Raw genomic sequence first — 16,014 nt, 5'->3', positions numbered from 1 at the left:
TACAAATCCCCCAAATGGTATCAAACCAAGCATACTACTTCAAATACAATTCTAGGAGAAAGGTTTACTAGCCATTATACACCTTGGCTTATTGGTAATAGCTAAAATAAAAACAACAAAACTGGGGAAAGAATTAGAGCACCAGTGAGATACATTGCTAAAAATGACATCAGCAGACTAATTTAAATTCAAAAGCTTTTTCAGACATGTAATACTGTTGATATGGCTGATTTAGGAATGAGGTACAAGGAATAGCATGAAGCCGTTCACCCTCTTAAGAGAGAGGTTTGTTTTTCAAGATGGAAAGCATCCAGTTAGAAACAAACAAGAAGATGAATGTGTTTTACTATGTATGGTCATTTAAATTCTGAAATCTAAAATCCAGCAAATCAAGAATTTACCTTGATTTTTACTATGAAATTAAGAACATAAAATTTAAAATACATATTGTCAGATCTTGCACCTTTTTTCACTGCCTGTTAATAATTTTCTCTCTTATTTTGAAGCTCAGGACTGCTATAACTGCAAGTACTGGTACAAAAGCATAGAGCAATAAGAAATCCATTGTGAACCGGGACAACGCACCAGGAAAGGTTTTTTCAATGAACTGCATGCCATTGGAGAATATACATGCAGAATTAACTGTAGTGGAACTGTTGGCTCCCCCTGTCAAAAGAAAAAATTAATTCCTTCAGTAGGTTAATCGGTGAAATTAAAACTCCGGCTCCAGTGTCTAGCTCTTACATTTAATATAGGTATTACACCTATACATGCCTTCATGTTATTTTAATGATGAACTACTGCTCATAGCTATAGGTCCCATCCTTTGGGTGTGAGATCAGAGAATCCATATGTTTCTGCAGTTAATCTGTGCCATATTTTTTGAAGAAATGAACAAGGGTTCACTAGGAGCTTTCTGTTCTGTTGATACTGAGTAAAAGATTTATGGCTTTTCAGACACGTTGTGGAGACGGGGCCTCAAGAACCAAGATGACAGACTTGCATCATTCACATTAACCATCAGCTGCTGATGGTCACCACCAAAGGCATGGAGTCTTCTTCTAACAGTTGCTTGTATGGTCATATTCAAACAGTTGCCACCTACCCTCTTATAATGAAGGGGACAGGAGAGATTGATGATGAACAGTGGATAAAGAATATGGAGAACATGTCTCTGCTTGGAGAGAAGCACAGACACCTGGCTACAAAGCCCAGAATAGTTTAGGGCAGGCCCGTAGCTGGAAGTTTTACTGCTGTTGATGGATTCACATCATCCTTCTAATCCCTCCAATCTGATTCTAATGTTGTGCCAGTTATCTTGCTCACAAACAGCAAAGCACAACCTGACAGAGAGCTAAGCCTCTTAGTATTTGCTGTGGTAACACACATTTGAACTGAATCTTCACTAGAACTAGAGGAAAAATCTGGTCAGGTGTTACCTGTACTGCTCCCTCCACCAATATTTGATCCTGTATTACGTAATTCTGTTGATATTCTATGTGTAATAGTTCTGATAAGCATGTAGCAGGCTGCAAAGTTTACTTTACAATTCAACTCAAAGGGGAATAAAATAAGAAAAAGATGAAAAAGTGAAAGAATGAGAAATAGTTGAAAAAATGAGTCCAATATTTCTCTAGCTTGCAGATACGGAGTTTCAGTGAGTGTTTACTAATCACTGATTTTTTTAAACAACTAGCACATAGTTTAAAGATTTAAACTATCAGGATACCTTTATTGGTTGCAGAAGGAAGATAAGCCTCAATATCTCATTAAAATTATTTACATTAGACTAAAGATATATTTTTTTAAAATTGTACACTTACCACAGGTGAAGCTTAAGCCATAAAATTCATTGACTACAAGAATCTCACTGCTGTATTTTTGGAAGGTAAGATAACTGAGTATTTTAAAAGGTGTTGGCATTTCTTCTATGGTCCTATAAGAAACAGAGACATTAAATTGTCTTTTGCTACATTCCAAGAGCCATTTCTGCCCCAAATTAAAACAATCTCTTATCTTTGGTCATAGCCTGTTACAGCAAGACTTCTTAGCTGTACATGAAGGGTTTTCAACCATAAAGTCTGTCTTAGGGCTAAATGAGGTGACAGCAACAAGGGTTGTCTCTGCCTTTATGACACTGTACAGTGTCATAGCATTCTGTCCTACGTTGTTTATGGGCAGTCACAAATAATTCTGTGAAGTTTTTGATATTCATATTGCAGAGATAAACTGAAAATGACAAGAACCACTATAAACACAAGAAACCAATGTGTTGTTTCCAAAGTTAGAAACCACCACCCCTTCATTCAATCTTCAAAACTAAAAAAGGCCTAGTATCACTTCACTGGGTACAATAATAAAGCAAAGAAGAATGTGAAGAGAAACAGAATATGAACATATTGAAATAATATTATTCAACGAGACGGGGCAGTTCTGGCACCTAAAAGTTTGCAAGATGTTTTATAATTAAACAAATAAACCAGCAACAAATGCCATCTTTAATATCCCTCATGGGGTAGGAAGTTTAATTATCACAGGGATTCATAGTATTAGTAAGAGTGGTTTCTAGTCTTACTTTACAGTGAAGACATTGCTAATACTTTTTTAAAAGTTATTTTTAAAAGTTAAAAAACTACAGTAGCAGGAATAATTGTCTTGTTATTATAAACATACATCTTCCTGGAATTAGGTAGGGACCACATTAATTAAATATTAACCTGGTTTTATTTGATAAACAAGTATTAGCTGAGATCTACTGTGAACAGACGAAGCATCATCTGCTTTGTGAGGACTCTCATGCTTTTCTTGAGGACAACCTAATGACAAGTATTGTTAAGCTTATTTCATTTTCATTGGAAAGGTCTCGGTTGAGCATATCACATTTTCTAGGCATGTGAAGCACACCTTTCTCTTCCGCAGTAATACATTTATTCTGAGATGTTTCTCAAAGAAATAATAGTTTCAATGCTGACACACAAGAGGAAAACTCAAAGTTCTTGTATTTACTGTGCAAAAACATAAACATGTACATGCACAATGATGCAGCGAGCAAATAATGTTCCTTCATATTTATAAAACTAAATATTGATTTAATATTTTTATGTCGTTGATTTTACACCGGAAAAAAAAAAAAAGTATCTGAGAAGAACAGTAATAAGATAATTGAGAACAACTTCCTTTTTTTTTCTAAAACTATAATTCCCAGTATTTAGTACCTGTTTTATATGCTCCAGAAATTTTTTTTTGGAAGAATCCTTTAAAAAGGACAGCATTTCATGGAATCAGGGTGGTATTCCTAAAAGAATTCAGCTGAGCTGATTGATTTGAATTGCTCAGTTTTATCTTTATTTCCAAAATAAGACGGTGAAAAAGTTAAACATGTTAGTATCTTTGCTGATATGTAAAGTTATTTTTGTGTGCATTTGTATTTAGTACAACATCTAATATGATTAGATAGTTCTTCCTCTGAAGATAACAGCTGTACGTTTGTTCCATTGCTACCTGTGCATTATTGCTCTTATGTAATACAGATTGTTCATGGAACTCGTTCTATAGGTAGACTGTTTTAACAGTAACACCATAAATAAAACTTCTTCTTACCTTACAAGTCCTGTTCCTGCTACCACACCTGCTGAGTTAAGCAGCACCACTCCACTTTGGACTATATTTGGGTTTTGAACCACGCCAAGTATTACAAGTGTTAGTAATTCTCCAATTACATGAGACGCGAAGACAGCAGCAAAGAAAATTCCAAATCTGGCAGCATCAGGATACAACCCTACAGTCCTGTACAAAAAACGAATAGAAGAAAAATATAAAAACATGGGTTTGGTACTAGACTTGAAACGTAACCACTAGTTTTGGTTTTATTCATTTTTGCAATCACAGCACATTAAAGTGAACAGTTCGTCCCTGAGTCCCTTGCATGTTCTTTAGAGCCTTAACATGAAGGACATCCACTTAATTTCATATGTGCAGACACACTAAGTTTCCTCCATGTAGATTAAAGAGTGTTATGTAAAGATGTAACTGCAGGAGGAATTTGTGTTATTTTAAGATAACCACCATGGCTTTAAAGATCCTTTATACTAACATCGGCCCGCCTTTACAGTCTATACATATAAGTTATTTGTCTAAGTCATGTATGTAAAGAACATCTTTATGCAGATAATTAAGAGGGAATTTTGTACTTCTGATACTGTGCTTGCAAACGTAAAAATAGATATATGAATAGCCTCATCCTAATTAAATGGAATTCAAGTTGAATTCACCACCCTTGTGATTCATCCAAATGCAGTTTCCTCCAGACTTGTACACTGTTCAGTAAACAACACGCCGTTGCTAGCTTTTCCCTCGCTTACTTAAGGAAACGTACCACCACGGCCAATTTGTACTAAAGAGTAAAAAGTTAAGAAAAGCCAGCAATTGTTTGGCAAACTTAATTCAGCCTTGTAGCATATGTGACAGATGACAAAACCTTTTATTATATGGTGACATATTACTCTTTTCACAATGCCTCATACCAAAATTGCCTTATACTAGGTGTGCACTGCATACTCTGCTTAGCTAACCAGCAGGTATTCAACACTACTTTCATCTTCATTGCTCAGGGCCCTCTGTCTTTTTCATAATGCACCATGCTTGAACCATGATCTTAAAATCGTTCTATTAATTTTCTCACAGTTTTTTCTGTATCATTTTTTGCATGTAATACTCAATCTCTATTATAAATAGATGGCTGAACATTGACTTTTCAAGTATTAAACATTCACTGAGCGAGCGGGCATTTTAACAGCCTCTAATCACAGCCTGGTACAGAAGGACCAGCTCTGAGTCCTAGCATTAAAGTATCACCTTTTCTGAAGTGCTCTAATACTTCTTACTATGAGCTATGCAGATCCAGGCTAGTAAATCTGGGCAGGAGTAGAAACAGAAGAAAATAAAAAAAAAAAAAAAAAGAGAGAGAAAATCACAGCAATAGGAGGGTAGGACAATATAAACTGTTGGTACATTTCCCAGAGGCATCCTTAGCTGGGAAAATCTGCACAAATAGAGTGCGTTAAGTTGACTGCTATATGGAAGTGGCTGTACTTGGTCTTGGCCAGACCTGTTGTGTGCCTCATCAGGTAAGAGTTCGGTTCTGCCTCTATGTGCCTGCATACACAAACTCAGAGAAAATGGCTTGTAAAAGCACACACCAGAAGCTATAAATGATTCTCCAAAAGTTAGTCCGTTGAGTAAAGTTTGGTTCTGCACAGGTCCAATCTTCAGAATTTCACAGGAGCTGCCTTTCCTTAGAGGCCTAAGGGCACTACAAAGTCACTCTGACACTTTGCTAACTTAGGCCTTTCAAACAACTACAAGACAGCAGGGACACGCAGAGGCTAATGGCAGTAAATATTACCTCTTAACTAGAACCAAGAGCTTTACTGCTGGTTGTGGTTGAAGCTACCAAAGCACAAGGGGAAAGCCTGTGGCCATACGAATTTCCTGTCTGGTAAGGATTAAGTGACAAACAGAGGCTCGTGATGCTCATGCACCACCAAGCCTGCCAGTCATTTGTACATGCTTTACTGCAGACTGTCATCTACTTACAATCACAGAATCGCTCAGGCTGGGAAAGATCTCTAAGATCATCAGGTCCAACAGTTAACCCAGCGCTGCCAAGCCTACCCAGTCTAATGCTACTGCCCACTGGAGTCAAGCTCTGTGGTGTGAATGGGGAAACCAGCAGGCGTGAAGTCACCAAACTCATTTTGCAGACATCAGCTGCCACTTGAAACCAAAAATAATCTCTAGTGCAGTACACACCACTCCTTTCATCACGAGGAACACAACTCAGAAAGACTGAGGGACAGAAACAGGAACCTCACTACCTTGCTATTACCTTACTATAGCAAGTGTGAACTGTATTAAAATCAGAATAAGCAAGCAGAGGGGGAAGATTAATGGAATAGGAATGAAGAACACTAGACCTATCTGACAGGTGAAACAGTGAAAAGATAAAATATTTTATCACCAAAATCTGTGATAGAACTAACAATGATGTGTGGAAATTGATGTACAGGGCAGGGGGGAAGCAATTTTTACTGTCAAATCCTTTCTCTCTGTATCAGAAATCCACTTTTGTGCCTTTCTTTGGAGAGTAGAAGAGAGGATTCTGGATCTCATCACATCCATATGCTGTAGGTAAATCCCAAACACTCGAGGAAATAGGAAACTTTGTGTATGTGTGTGTGTATTCAAAGTGTGACCTACCTGCAACACCAAGCCTTCCTGCAAATACCTCAGCAGTGCTCAGCTGGCCTTTGGTACGACTGTTAAGTCATAAGTGCTGTTCACGTCCCTGATCTTATTTAACACCTCCTACTAGAAATGTACACCTAGTCTTACCACTGCCTGAAAAAGAGAAATTAAAATCACATCATCTTTCCTTAAATTTTCTCCCTGATGATCTGAATGATGCTGAGAGACAAGAGCGTGAGGCCACACAAGGAGGCTGACTGCTGACAAGGGAACTGAAACTGGTAACAAGAAAACAACAATCTAACAGGAATAACAAGGAATAACAGGAATAACTGATAACAAGAAAACAAAAATCCAACTTTATGTACTTACCAGTATATAAAGATGCTGAAGATTGCCACGCTGATGACACTGAAGGGCAGGAAGTGCAGTATATAGGCTAAGAGCATTTGCCACTTCTTATACAAGCCATCTTTACTTTCTTGGTCACTGATGGCACGTAAAGGTGGAACTGGATTAAATATAATTAAATAGACAAGAAATAAATCATCACTGAATTAAGAAACAAGACTTGTTTCTAGCAAAAATGATCACATGCACTGAAACAACTCTGAATATTTAGCAGAAAACTGCTGGCCAGTCTTCCCTTTTTGTAGATAAAAGCTAAAGACATGGAAAAGGTGCCATCACTGGATAATTTATTGAGGTGCTCTGATCTCAAGGCGATGGCAGCAGGGTACGTTCCCTACATGAGCAGAACAGTTTCTAGGGCTGTAAATAAAAACTACTGTTGGTCTTTGTGTGACTAATCTATGGTAGCTCTAAGAGAAACACCCTCTAATAAAAACATAATCACCACATAATAGTCTTAAATCTTATTATCCTTGCTTGCTGTCAAAGCTGGTTTGTACTTCCACCCTTACCACGTGTCTTTGGATTTGATCTTACTTAAGATGGTAAATTTTAAACCTAGACTTTGTCCTGCCTTTATAATGCTGCATGCAGGCAAGTTCCTGCATAGTTCAGAACAGCACCTCCACACACAGGCCAGCTGTAAAAAGGGAGAGGCAGGGATTAGAGCATATTCCTTCCTTAAGTGCAGTGAACCTGGAGCTTCTCTGGTGCACCAATCTTTTTCTGCATAGCGAAGCTTGCAGGAACTTCACTTTTGAATTGCATGCTTCTGCATCAACTCTGACACTATCTAAAACTGTAAGGATCCTTTAAATGATCCTTTTAATCTTCAAAAAAGAGTTATTCCTAGTTACAAAATAGCAGCAGCAATACCTGCTGCTGCACAGAACAGAGGACAGAAACTCACAAAGGCCAACAGCATTGAGCAGCCCTGTGTAGGGGGGGGGCACTCACGCACTGGTAGATAAGCCCCACACGGTCCTGCACTGCTCCTTTTTCCACGTCAGTCCTTAGTCTAAGAAGGAAAAATGCTACGAACAAGCCAAACAGAAGATTCTGGAGGAGACGCATGATGATGCCCATCTTATCTCTAGAGAAATTTCTTGTTATCCTCCTGAAAATGAAACAAAACAGTAACAAAATACTTGTTAGCTATGACTGACCACACGTTGGTAGGATATTTAGCTGTGAAGAGATCTTACATGCAATATGTCCCTGAAGAAAGCAGTATGAAAAAAACAGACATGTAAAAGACCAAAATACCAAGAAAGTGCATTTACACAAACAGGGAAAAAGCCTGCGAGATAAGTGGGCAAGGAAAACAAAGCAAAGGATATTTCTTTTTTTTTTTTTTTTTTAAAAAAAAAAAATAAAAAGTCTTACCGGAAAAGAATCCATAGTTTGGAAAAGGCACCGGGTGAGTCTTTGTTTTTGAATGGTATAGGTGGCCGATCTTTCATACACCTTGTTCTTTCAATGGCTGCCAGTACTTTGCTAAAGATCTCTGAGTTTTTGTAGGCTGATGTAATTACCTGAACCCTACTGTAGGTTTCAAGTTCACGTTCCTTGCTTCGGGTGTCCACAGAAGTCAGATCCACTGTAAATTTACAAATTTTTTACTATATATACACATCACTTTCCATTCTTATCTATTCCCCTCTTGCAACTAACTTTTCCTTGTCTCTAGCCTAAAGTCTGAAAAGATTCATTCAGAATCATTCATTTCAGATCCACTGCAAATACACAACATTTTTACTACATCCACATCGCTTTCCATTCTTAGCTATTCCCCTCTTGCAAGAGGTGAAGTTTATTTCACTCCTCCCTTCTGTTTGAAGCAGCACGAACGAATGACTGTGCAGCCACAATAAATCTCCACGTTTTGTGGCTCCTGTAGGACCCTCGAGGTGTTGGGTTCTGCATTTCGGAACGCAAGGACTTAGTGGGGTGCTGGTGAGCCCTTCAGTGTCTTTGCACAGCACAGAGCTGTGCTACCCGTGAAGCACTGCTGCTGCAGAGAGCATGACAGATCCCCAGCTGAGGGTGAACAATGATGTGGATGAAGAGACAGCTTTCTGGTCATGTCTCTCTCAGGCTTTCAGGTAAGTCCTCTGATACAGCTCCCTGATTCCCTCTTGTCTTTTGCCTGCTCCTCCATAACCCTGGAGCTTTAGCTTTCCATTACTCTGAGCTCATTCTGCAAAGACACATTTCTGCATGTTAACATGAAGTTAGAAGATGTTGTGCAGGCCAAGTCCCACTAGCAGGCTCAGCCCAAGCCAAAAAAAACATTACTTGCTGCCATGGAACTTACTTATGAAAGGTGGCACTAATGGCACTAATTTCTTAAAGGCGTAAATCCTTTCGATGGCTATTTGCTGACACCAGCAATTCTGTTATGGGCAGAAGGGAACTGTATGCGTGGTATTTGTACAAGTCATGTGGATTCAACAGTAGTGCAAAAATGTAGTAAACATGTTCCTTAACCCTAACAGCAATGAATTATTTGACATTTCAAAAAAAAGACTGTTGTTCTTGGGAACAGCTGTACTTACAGGTTTTTATATGATTTGTCCATGCCTGCTAAGACATTAGTATTAAGTTACCTGTTTTTAAGGTTCGTATCATCCCTTAGATTTCAGTTTTAGTGTTATGCTCAACTTCAAAATACAACAGCAAAGGCTATCTCTAGCCCTTGTCCAGGAGTCTTAATTTGTCCTCAGAACCCAAATTAACCTTATGATTACTTTCCTGGTGTTCTGAAAGCTGGAATTTAGCATAATTTTATTCAATGGTAAGCAAATCTGAACTGAAGACTTGACTTCTGGACCAAATATCTAATGTATTAGATACTGCATTTGCACTTTTACAATGTGCAACTTTTCAACAATACAATCCATGCTCAATACATCAGATCTTATTTTCCTCTGCTTTTGGTGTAAACGATATCAGAATCTGTCCCTTCATTCACATCATTAAATCACACAAAAAATATAAACTACCAATTTTCCAAAGACTAAATATTCTGATGATTCTTTGCTCTAAACTGTATTTTTTCCTTTTCTTGTCACATTCAAAGGTTGACATTTGAAGAATGCAGTACTTTCTTTACCAAGCTGTTTTAAATGTGGGTCTAAATCTCAAATCATCTATGCATTTCAAGACTATTCAAATTCGTGAAGACAAAATTATCCTCACTGTCACACGAGTATTTTCAGCTTCATCCCATTCCAGCGTCATGTCAACAACCATCCTCTCTTCCCTCTGAATTTAGGATGCCATCTAGACAATAGAAAAACACTGCCTCCTCTCAATGTGCTGTTTCTGAATACAGGTTTTTTTTGTGATTGGTCAAATTCTCTGCTTATTGTTCAGCTGTGTTGGTAGAAATCAGCCTACAAACTATTCTTTATAAGATATACGCACACTCACACACGTACATGGGCACAGACACACACACACAAACATGTTTACATGTTCTTCAAACATTTTTCCACTGGATCAGGTACTCAGATGCCCTGCAATGAAACTGAGCCTCATTTTCCAAATCTCTTGCAGACACTTTTTTGATTGTGAATTGGTTAAAAAAAAAAAAAAAAAAAAAGTGTGCAAACGGCTTGCTGTCATCACATCCTGAAGCATCCATACGTTCTGCTCCAGTAGTAGAAACTCCCCAAACTTTCTAAAATCTCAAACAGTGAATCTGTGGAAATTCATCCCTTGGACATCCTGTATTTTTCCTACCCTTCCCTCCACCCAACAACCGTGTTCAGTTGCTTGGCACTACAAAAGTCTGTGAGAGCACGAGACTTTCCACAGTCTGGGGATGAAATTGGTATTCTTATGTCCAATGGGAGCCATAGGGAGAAGCTATAAGGAGCCCACAGGTTTCATGAAGATGAGATTCATTTTTTATTGGTAGTTAACTCCTTTCTGCTGTCTTTCAGTCCTACTGCAAATTTGTGTTGTTCATATGTTGTCTGTGGACATATTGGTGACCATGGGCCCATTTTTCTCTCTCCTCTGAGCTGAGCACAATTACAAAATCAGGCAAAAATTCAAACACATTTCTATCTCTGGAAAAATCTGGAGAAGAAAACAACTTGTTTGTCTAAAGAAAGCCCATATTCTTACCAAAGCAACTTAGATAAACTTACCAAAGAAGTCAAAAGGATTTGATTGTTCAGGACACGAATAGCCACAGTTGCTAAAAAATGTGATCATTTCCATAGGGTTCCCACAGAAAACCATTTCTCCAAAGCTCATGATGGCTATTTTGTCAAATAACTGTGGGGGCAAATTAGCATTGTAGCAACACGTACTGAGAAGAAGTACATTAATTCTTGAGTACAGCTTTGTCTTGGTAAGAAAAATGCTTTGACAGGAAAAGTAGTTTTGACACATTCAAACTTCCTTAGTATATTTCTGTCAAAGGCAGTTTGTCCTTTCCGTCACTCCTCTTAATGGTTATGCAAGATGACACATTTGTAAGCTCTTAAAACTAGTGATTCTCAGAACTATCAGAACCAGCAGCACACAGAGGTAACCCACAAACAGAAGCGAGAGCTGTGGACTTTGCTTCTAACCGCACCTCATTTACTGAGTGACCTCGTTTGGCATTTAACAGCCTCAATCTGCACAGTCCCCCAAATTTTGGAAACATTATCCTGAAATGCTTAAGGACTTCAACAGCACTGTCGGTTGGGTGTACGTCTGCCAGGGCAGGGTTTCCACCAGCTGTGGCCAGCCCATATTCCCAGGGCCACTTTAAAACCTCTGTCACTCTTCTGTCTTGAACCGCAAGCATTACCGAGATACCAATATGTATTAATAAAGTGCTAGTTTTTACAGTGCCAGCACACGTGAGGGATTTACATGGCTTCTCCCTGGATTTCTTATTTGGGTAGCTTTGTATCACAAACGTAATGTGCACAGTCAGCGTCTGCACTATTGGCACCGAGCAGCGTGTGTCCCAACACGCCCTGCAAGCAGCAGAAGGCCAGCGCTGCAAGGTTAAAAGACAAGGCTGTATTTAACACAGGGAGGAAGTAAAGGAGCTTTTTGAGGCAACTCTGCTGGACCTCGTCCTTTTATCCTGAAAAGAACTTAAGTACAAAAAGGCTAGTAAAAGAGAAAGTAGCAAGTAGATGTAACTTACCCTGAAGAGTTCTGAGCGAGGCTGATGAATTGTAATAATCACAATCCTGTCTTTGTGCGCAAGCTCTGAGAGCAGCGAGACAATCTGGTTTGCAGTCAGGCAATCCAGCCCTGTTGTTGGTTCATCAAGTAGCATGACCTCTGTGAAACAACAAGAAATAGCATTAAAACTCAGGCAAACAGAGAGCAAATGTTATGGCTTCTGCATTTCAAGCTAGTTTGACAAATACTGTAGAAATTACTTTACATGTGAAGTTCCATGTGTAAGCAGCACATGCACCGTTATTATTGTGACTTGATATTTCATCTTTAGTTAGCTTCAGTCGTTCAGTTTCAGCTACTAGGAATAAGGACAAAGAACTACTGCAAGATCATAGCATAATCTTTTTTTTTTTTTTTTTTCTCTACGTTCAGGTGAAATCAGAAAATTGCAGAAACAGATTTGATGTCTACACCTGCTTCTAAGAACAATCATGATAAAATTCAGCATGTATACAAATATAAATATAACTGACATAGTTAACCAGAATTTGTCATCCCAATTAAAGATATATATACATAGTGAATTAATTGTGAGCAAATTAAGAGCTGTATTAAAATACAGCATGTGTAATTCCATAAACGAGAGCTGTGTTGTTTTTTTTTAAAACTTTTCTTTCTCATTTTATTGCACATGGAATGGTAAAAGTTACAGTCAAATCGATTGTTTTTACATAGATAAGATAAAGTATAGAAGAGGACAGCTCAGCCTCAGTTAGGGTTTAAGGAGGAGGGAGGAGAACTTACAGGTTTATTTACACAGAGTTACTATTACGTGAGCTTAGTGAGCAACGAATACTCCCACTGAACTGTGCAGGATTCACCATTAGCACACAGTATCTGTGGAATCTAAATTCTCCCTCCTGCCTGGTACGCAGTCCTAGTGCATCTGCAGTGCTACAAGGACTCTGGAGTCCAAGAAATGGGCGGTATACATTGGAAGATTCTAGCACCTTTACAAAACTATCTTAAAAATGATGCAATTTACAGTGCTGTTTCCCATGGCTAATCCTCCTACTCACTCTGTTACTCTGCTTTTTCATTCATCTGACTTGTTTTCCTATACAGTAAAACTACAACCACATAGAGAGCATGGTATGCATCAATATTTGGATTCTTGGCTAGGGAAATACAACATGAGGGCTATTATTCTCTTGAGCAATTTACTCTGTTTTGTTTGTGTACTTTCCAAGTGAGCAAAGTTCACGTGCTGACTGTCTTTTTGACTCTGGCACGTACATGGCACTCACACATACATGGTTCAATGACAGCTACTCCACTACAAAACTCAGTGCTTGCTTATGTACAGCTCTAATTGGTTCAATAAACCATCAATCAACACATCAACCGATATTTTGTACATGGGAAGAGGGAGCCCAGAAAGAGGTAAAATGGTCCCTAAGATTTTAAAATTCACTGCTTTCCAAGACTAGCTAACAGATTAATGGCAGACCTGAATTACTGTTCATCCTTCTCCGTTATTGCTAGACTAGCTTTTACTGAATTATAGAACAAAAATGCTTTTGTATTTTGAAGTGGTTTATGGAGGTCCACAGCGGGTGCACAAAGTGACACTGCTCTGCTTTACTTTGAAAATCCACACAGTGGTACTTACTTGGATCTTGTAATAGCTGGGCTGCAATTGAAACACGACGCCTCTCACCTCCAGAAATTCCTACAAAAATATGGCTTCCAATTATTTTGTCCGCAATGTGGCTAAGACTCAGCTCGGCCATAACTGCATCCACCTGAAAAATAATTACAATTTAGAAAGACTAATTACTGTCCAACTCAGATACTCAATTAAAAAAAAAAAAAAAAAAAAAAAAAAAAAGGCATTATTTTAAGCTAAGACTTTCCCGATATGCTAGTTTCATCCATTCTAGTTGGAAGGTACTTGGCCTCATTTCAATTATTTTTAATACAGTATTTCAATTAGTGTTTAAAATGCATTTTCATTTCTATTTATTCTTAAATGAGTAGAATTTTAGCTTCTGTTAACATTAAGAGAAGAGCATTTTGGAGGTGGTGCCAGAAGTTATGATGTTAAACATAATGTGCTGGTCTTGCTTCCAAAATAAGGGAGCAGAAAGGCAAGTCAATCTGGGGGCAGTATGAAATACTGAATGGAAGATAAAGTGAAGAGAGAAGACAGAAAGCAAATGCCTTTGATGGGGCACATCTAATCTTTACTCTCAGAGGCCAAAAAGCCCTCTAGTAAATCAGAAACATGCCTGTTTTATGAAGAAGGTGGCTTGTAAGGAGCTTAGTAGTGCTTTTCAGGGGTGCCCTGGTTTGTGAGAGAGCACCTAAGGAGCCAGAATAGTGCCAAAGTCATCTCTGCTGTTCATGAGACTCCAGCATACATGGCCTCAAGCACACGAGAGAGGGATGTTTCTCCTAGACACCAAAGAGGAGCTGAACTCTCTATTTTTGGTGGAAGATGACAATATACAGACCTTCTTTTTGATAACATTGCTGGAGCATTTCTGAAGAGCAAGTAAAGCTGTGTAGGTCAGAGACTCTTCTACAGTGAGGAAGCTTAGCAAAGCATCATTCTAAAAAGAGATGATGGAAACAGGAGTTAGTTCAGTAGGAATTAAGATACTACTTTTGCTCACACACTTTCATTCACACATGCAATTTAACTGTTTTGTACCAAATTTACTACTGAAATTGCAAAATCACAGTCAGATTACAATAGTGCATTACAATAGCAACTTTCACTTTTTTTACCACAGGAGGAAGCACAGTATACAGAAACAAATGAGGAGATTAACCTGTGGTACATAAGAGAAGCAGTCTCTAAACTGTTCCTTCTTCAGCTGACGGCCGTTCACATACACTTCACCGAGGAAACTGTCTTTATGGCCCAGCCTTCCTGATATTGCATCTAAAAGTGTTGTTTTCCCGGATCCTTTCAAACAAAAGAAATTAAATCATGTGATGAGATGAATTTTGCAATCTCAAGTCTGATAGCCTCACTTGGATGAAGACATGAAAACAAGAAATCATTTTTCCTCAGTAACATTAAAGGAATAAGGAAGTAAATGGAAACCTTGAATACATGTGTGTGAATTAGAATTTATTTCACACAAATCCATGCTTTATAGTGGACCATTTGGGTTTACAGGTAACCTAACATCTTACTGTAGTTATAATTGCCAGTTAGATGACAGAAGATAGAACTCTGAAAACAAGAGTCACATTTTCACCAAGCACAAGTTAAAAGCAATTGCAATTTCATTATTTAAAGCACAGATATCAGTCACATTCAGGTTACTGTGGAAGTTGCCAGTATTAACTCTGATTTTATTTCTTTTAAGATACAAGAACAACTTACCAGAATTTCCTAAAATCCCCATAATCTGGCCACTCTCTATGTGAAATGAAACATCTTTAAGTATTTGCCGAGTCCATTTTTTATGGTACAAAGGAACATTCCACCAGGGGCCAACACGCTCTCTTGGAAAACAAACATCAGAAAGGAAGAAACACCGAAGATGTAAAAAGGTTTGCATGAAGCACACAAGCATGGGAAACATGGGAAACCCACTTTACAGCATCTTCTTCAAATACATTTGAAGAAAAACTCCTGGCTCTGGAGAAGAGACCTGCTGTGTCTCCTCCGAGCCACCCACCCCACCCCGAGGTGGTGGCCCAGCGCCGTGAGGCAGGTGGCCCTAAAATGGCTGCCAGGCTTCACTGGGCCCAAATCAAGCCCGCAGCCCACCTGTCCCAGCCCCTCTCCCCTCCATCCCCAGGTCAGGGCAGCTCCCAGCAGGTGGGGGCTCCCCCTGCCACCTTCCCCAGTCCTACCTGACCGTGTAGGAGACCCCCTGCACACTGATACTGTTGGGGGGCTGCGCCGAAGCCTTCACCTCACCCGCCCGCCCATCGCTGCTGCCCCCCTCCAGGGCAGGGGGCTCTCTGCCCGACATCTTCCAGTGCCGGGCTGTGGGCTGCCTCCCTCACGCTGCCACCATGCCTCAGCCAGGTAGGGGCAGCTCCCCGCTCCCTCTGGGCTGGAGGGACTCGCCGCCCCCAGCCCTCACCACCCGGGGAACGTGGTTAAAAGAAAACCGAGCGGCTCTTGGTGCTTTCTCTTCCTGAGAACAACCGATAGGCAATTAGCAGAACCCGCTATCTGATGTACCT

General features: G+C 39.3%; 1 protein-coding gene across 1 annotated transcript; it reads right to left on the bottom strand.

Annotated features, from left to right (window-relative positions):
• On the bottom strand, positions 1-16,003 carry ABCG5 (ATP binding cassette subfamily G member 5). The gene is given in 14 exon segments (XM_035320168.1): positions 1-666; positions 1,824-1,936; positions 3,601-3,786; positions 6,619-6,757; positions 7,568-7,604; positions 7,606-7,774; positions 8,044-8,257; positions 10,818-10,947; positions 11,819-11,958; positions 13,472-13,604; positions 14,316-14,414; positions 14,637-14,773; positions 15,200-15,321; positions 15,676-16,003. Coding segments are annotated over 14 exon segments (1,938 nt in total). The 5' UTR covers positions 15,798-16,003; the 3' UTR covers positions 1-469.
• Positions 16,004-16,014: the final 11 nt, after the last annotated feature.

The sequence above is a fragment of the Oxyura jamaicensis genome, chromosome 3, assembly GCF_011077185.1.
Source record: "Oxyura jamaicensis isolate SHBP4307 breed ruddy duck chromosome 3, BPBGC_Ojam_1.0, whole genome shotgun sequence".
NCBI classification, from domain to species: Eukaryota; Metazoa; Chordata; class Aves; order Anseriformes; family Anatidae; genus Oxyura; species Oxyura jamaicensis.
Note: the sequence above shows the minus strand (reverse complement) of the source record. Positions and strands in the feature narration are given on the sequence as shown.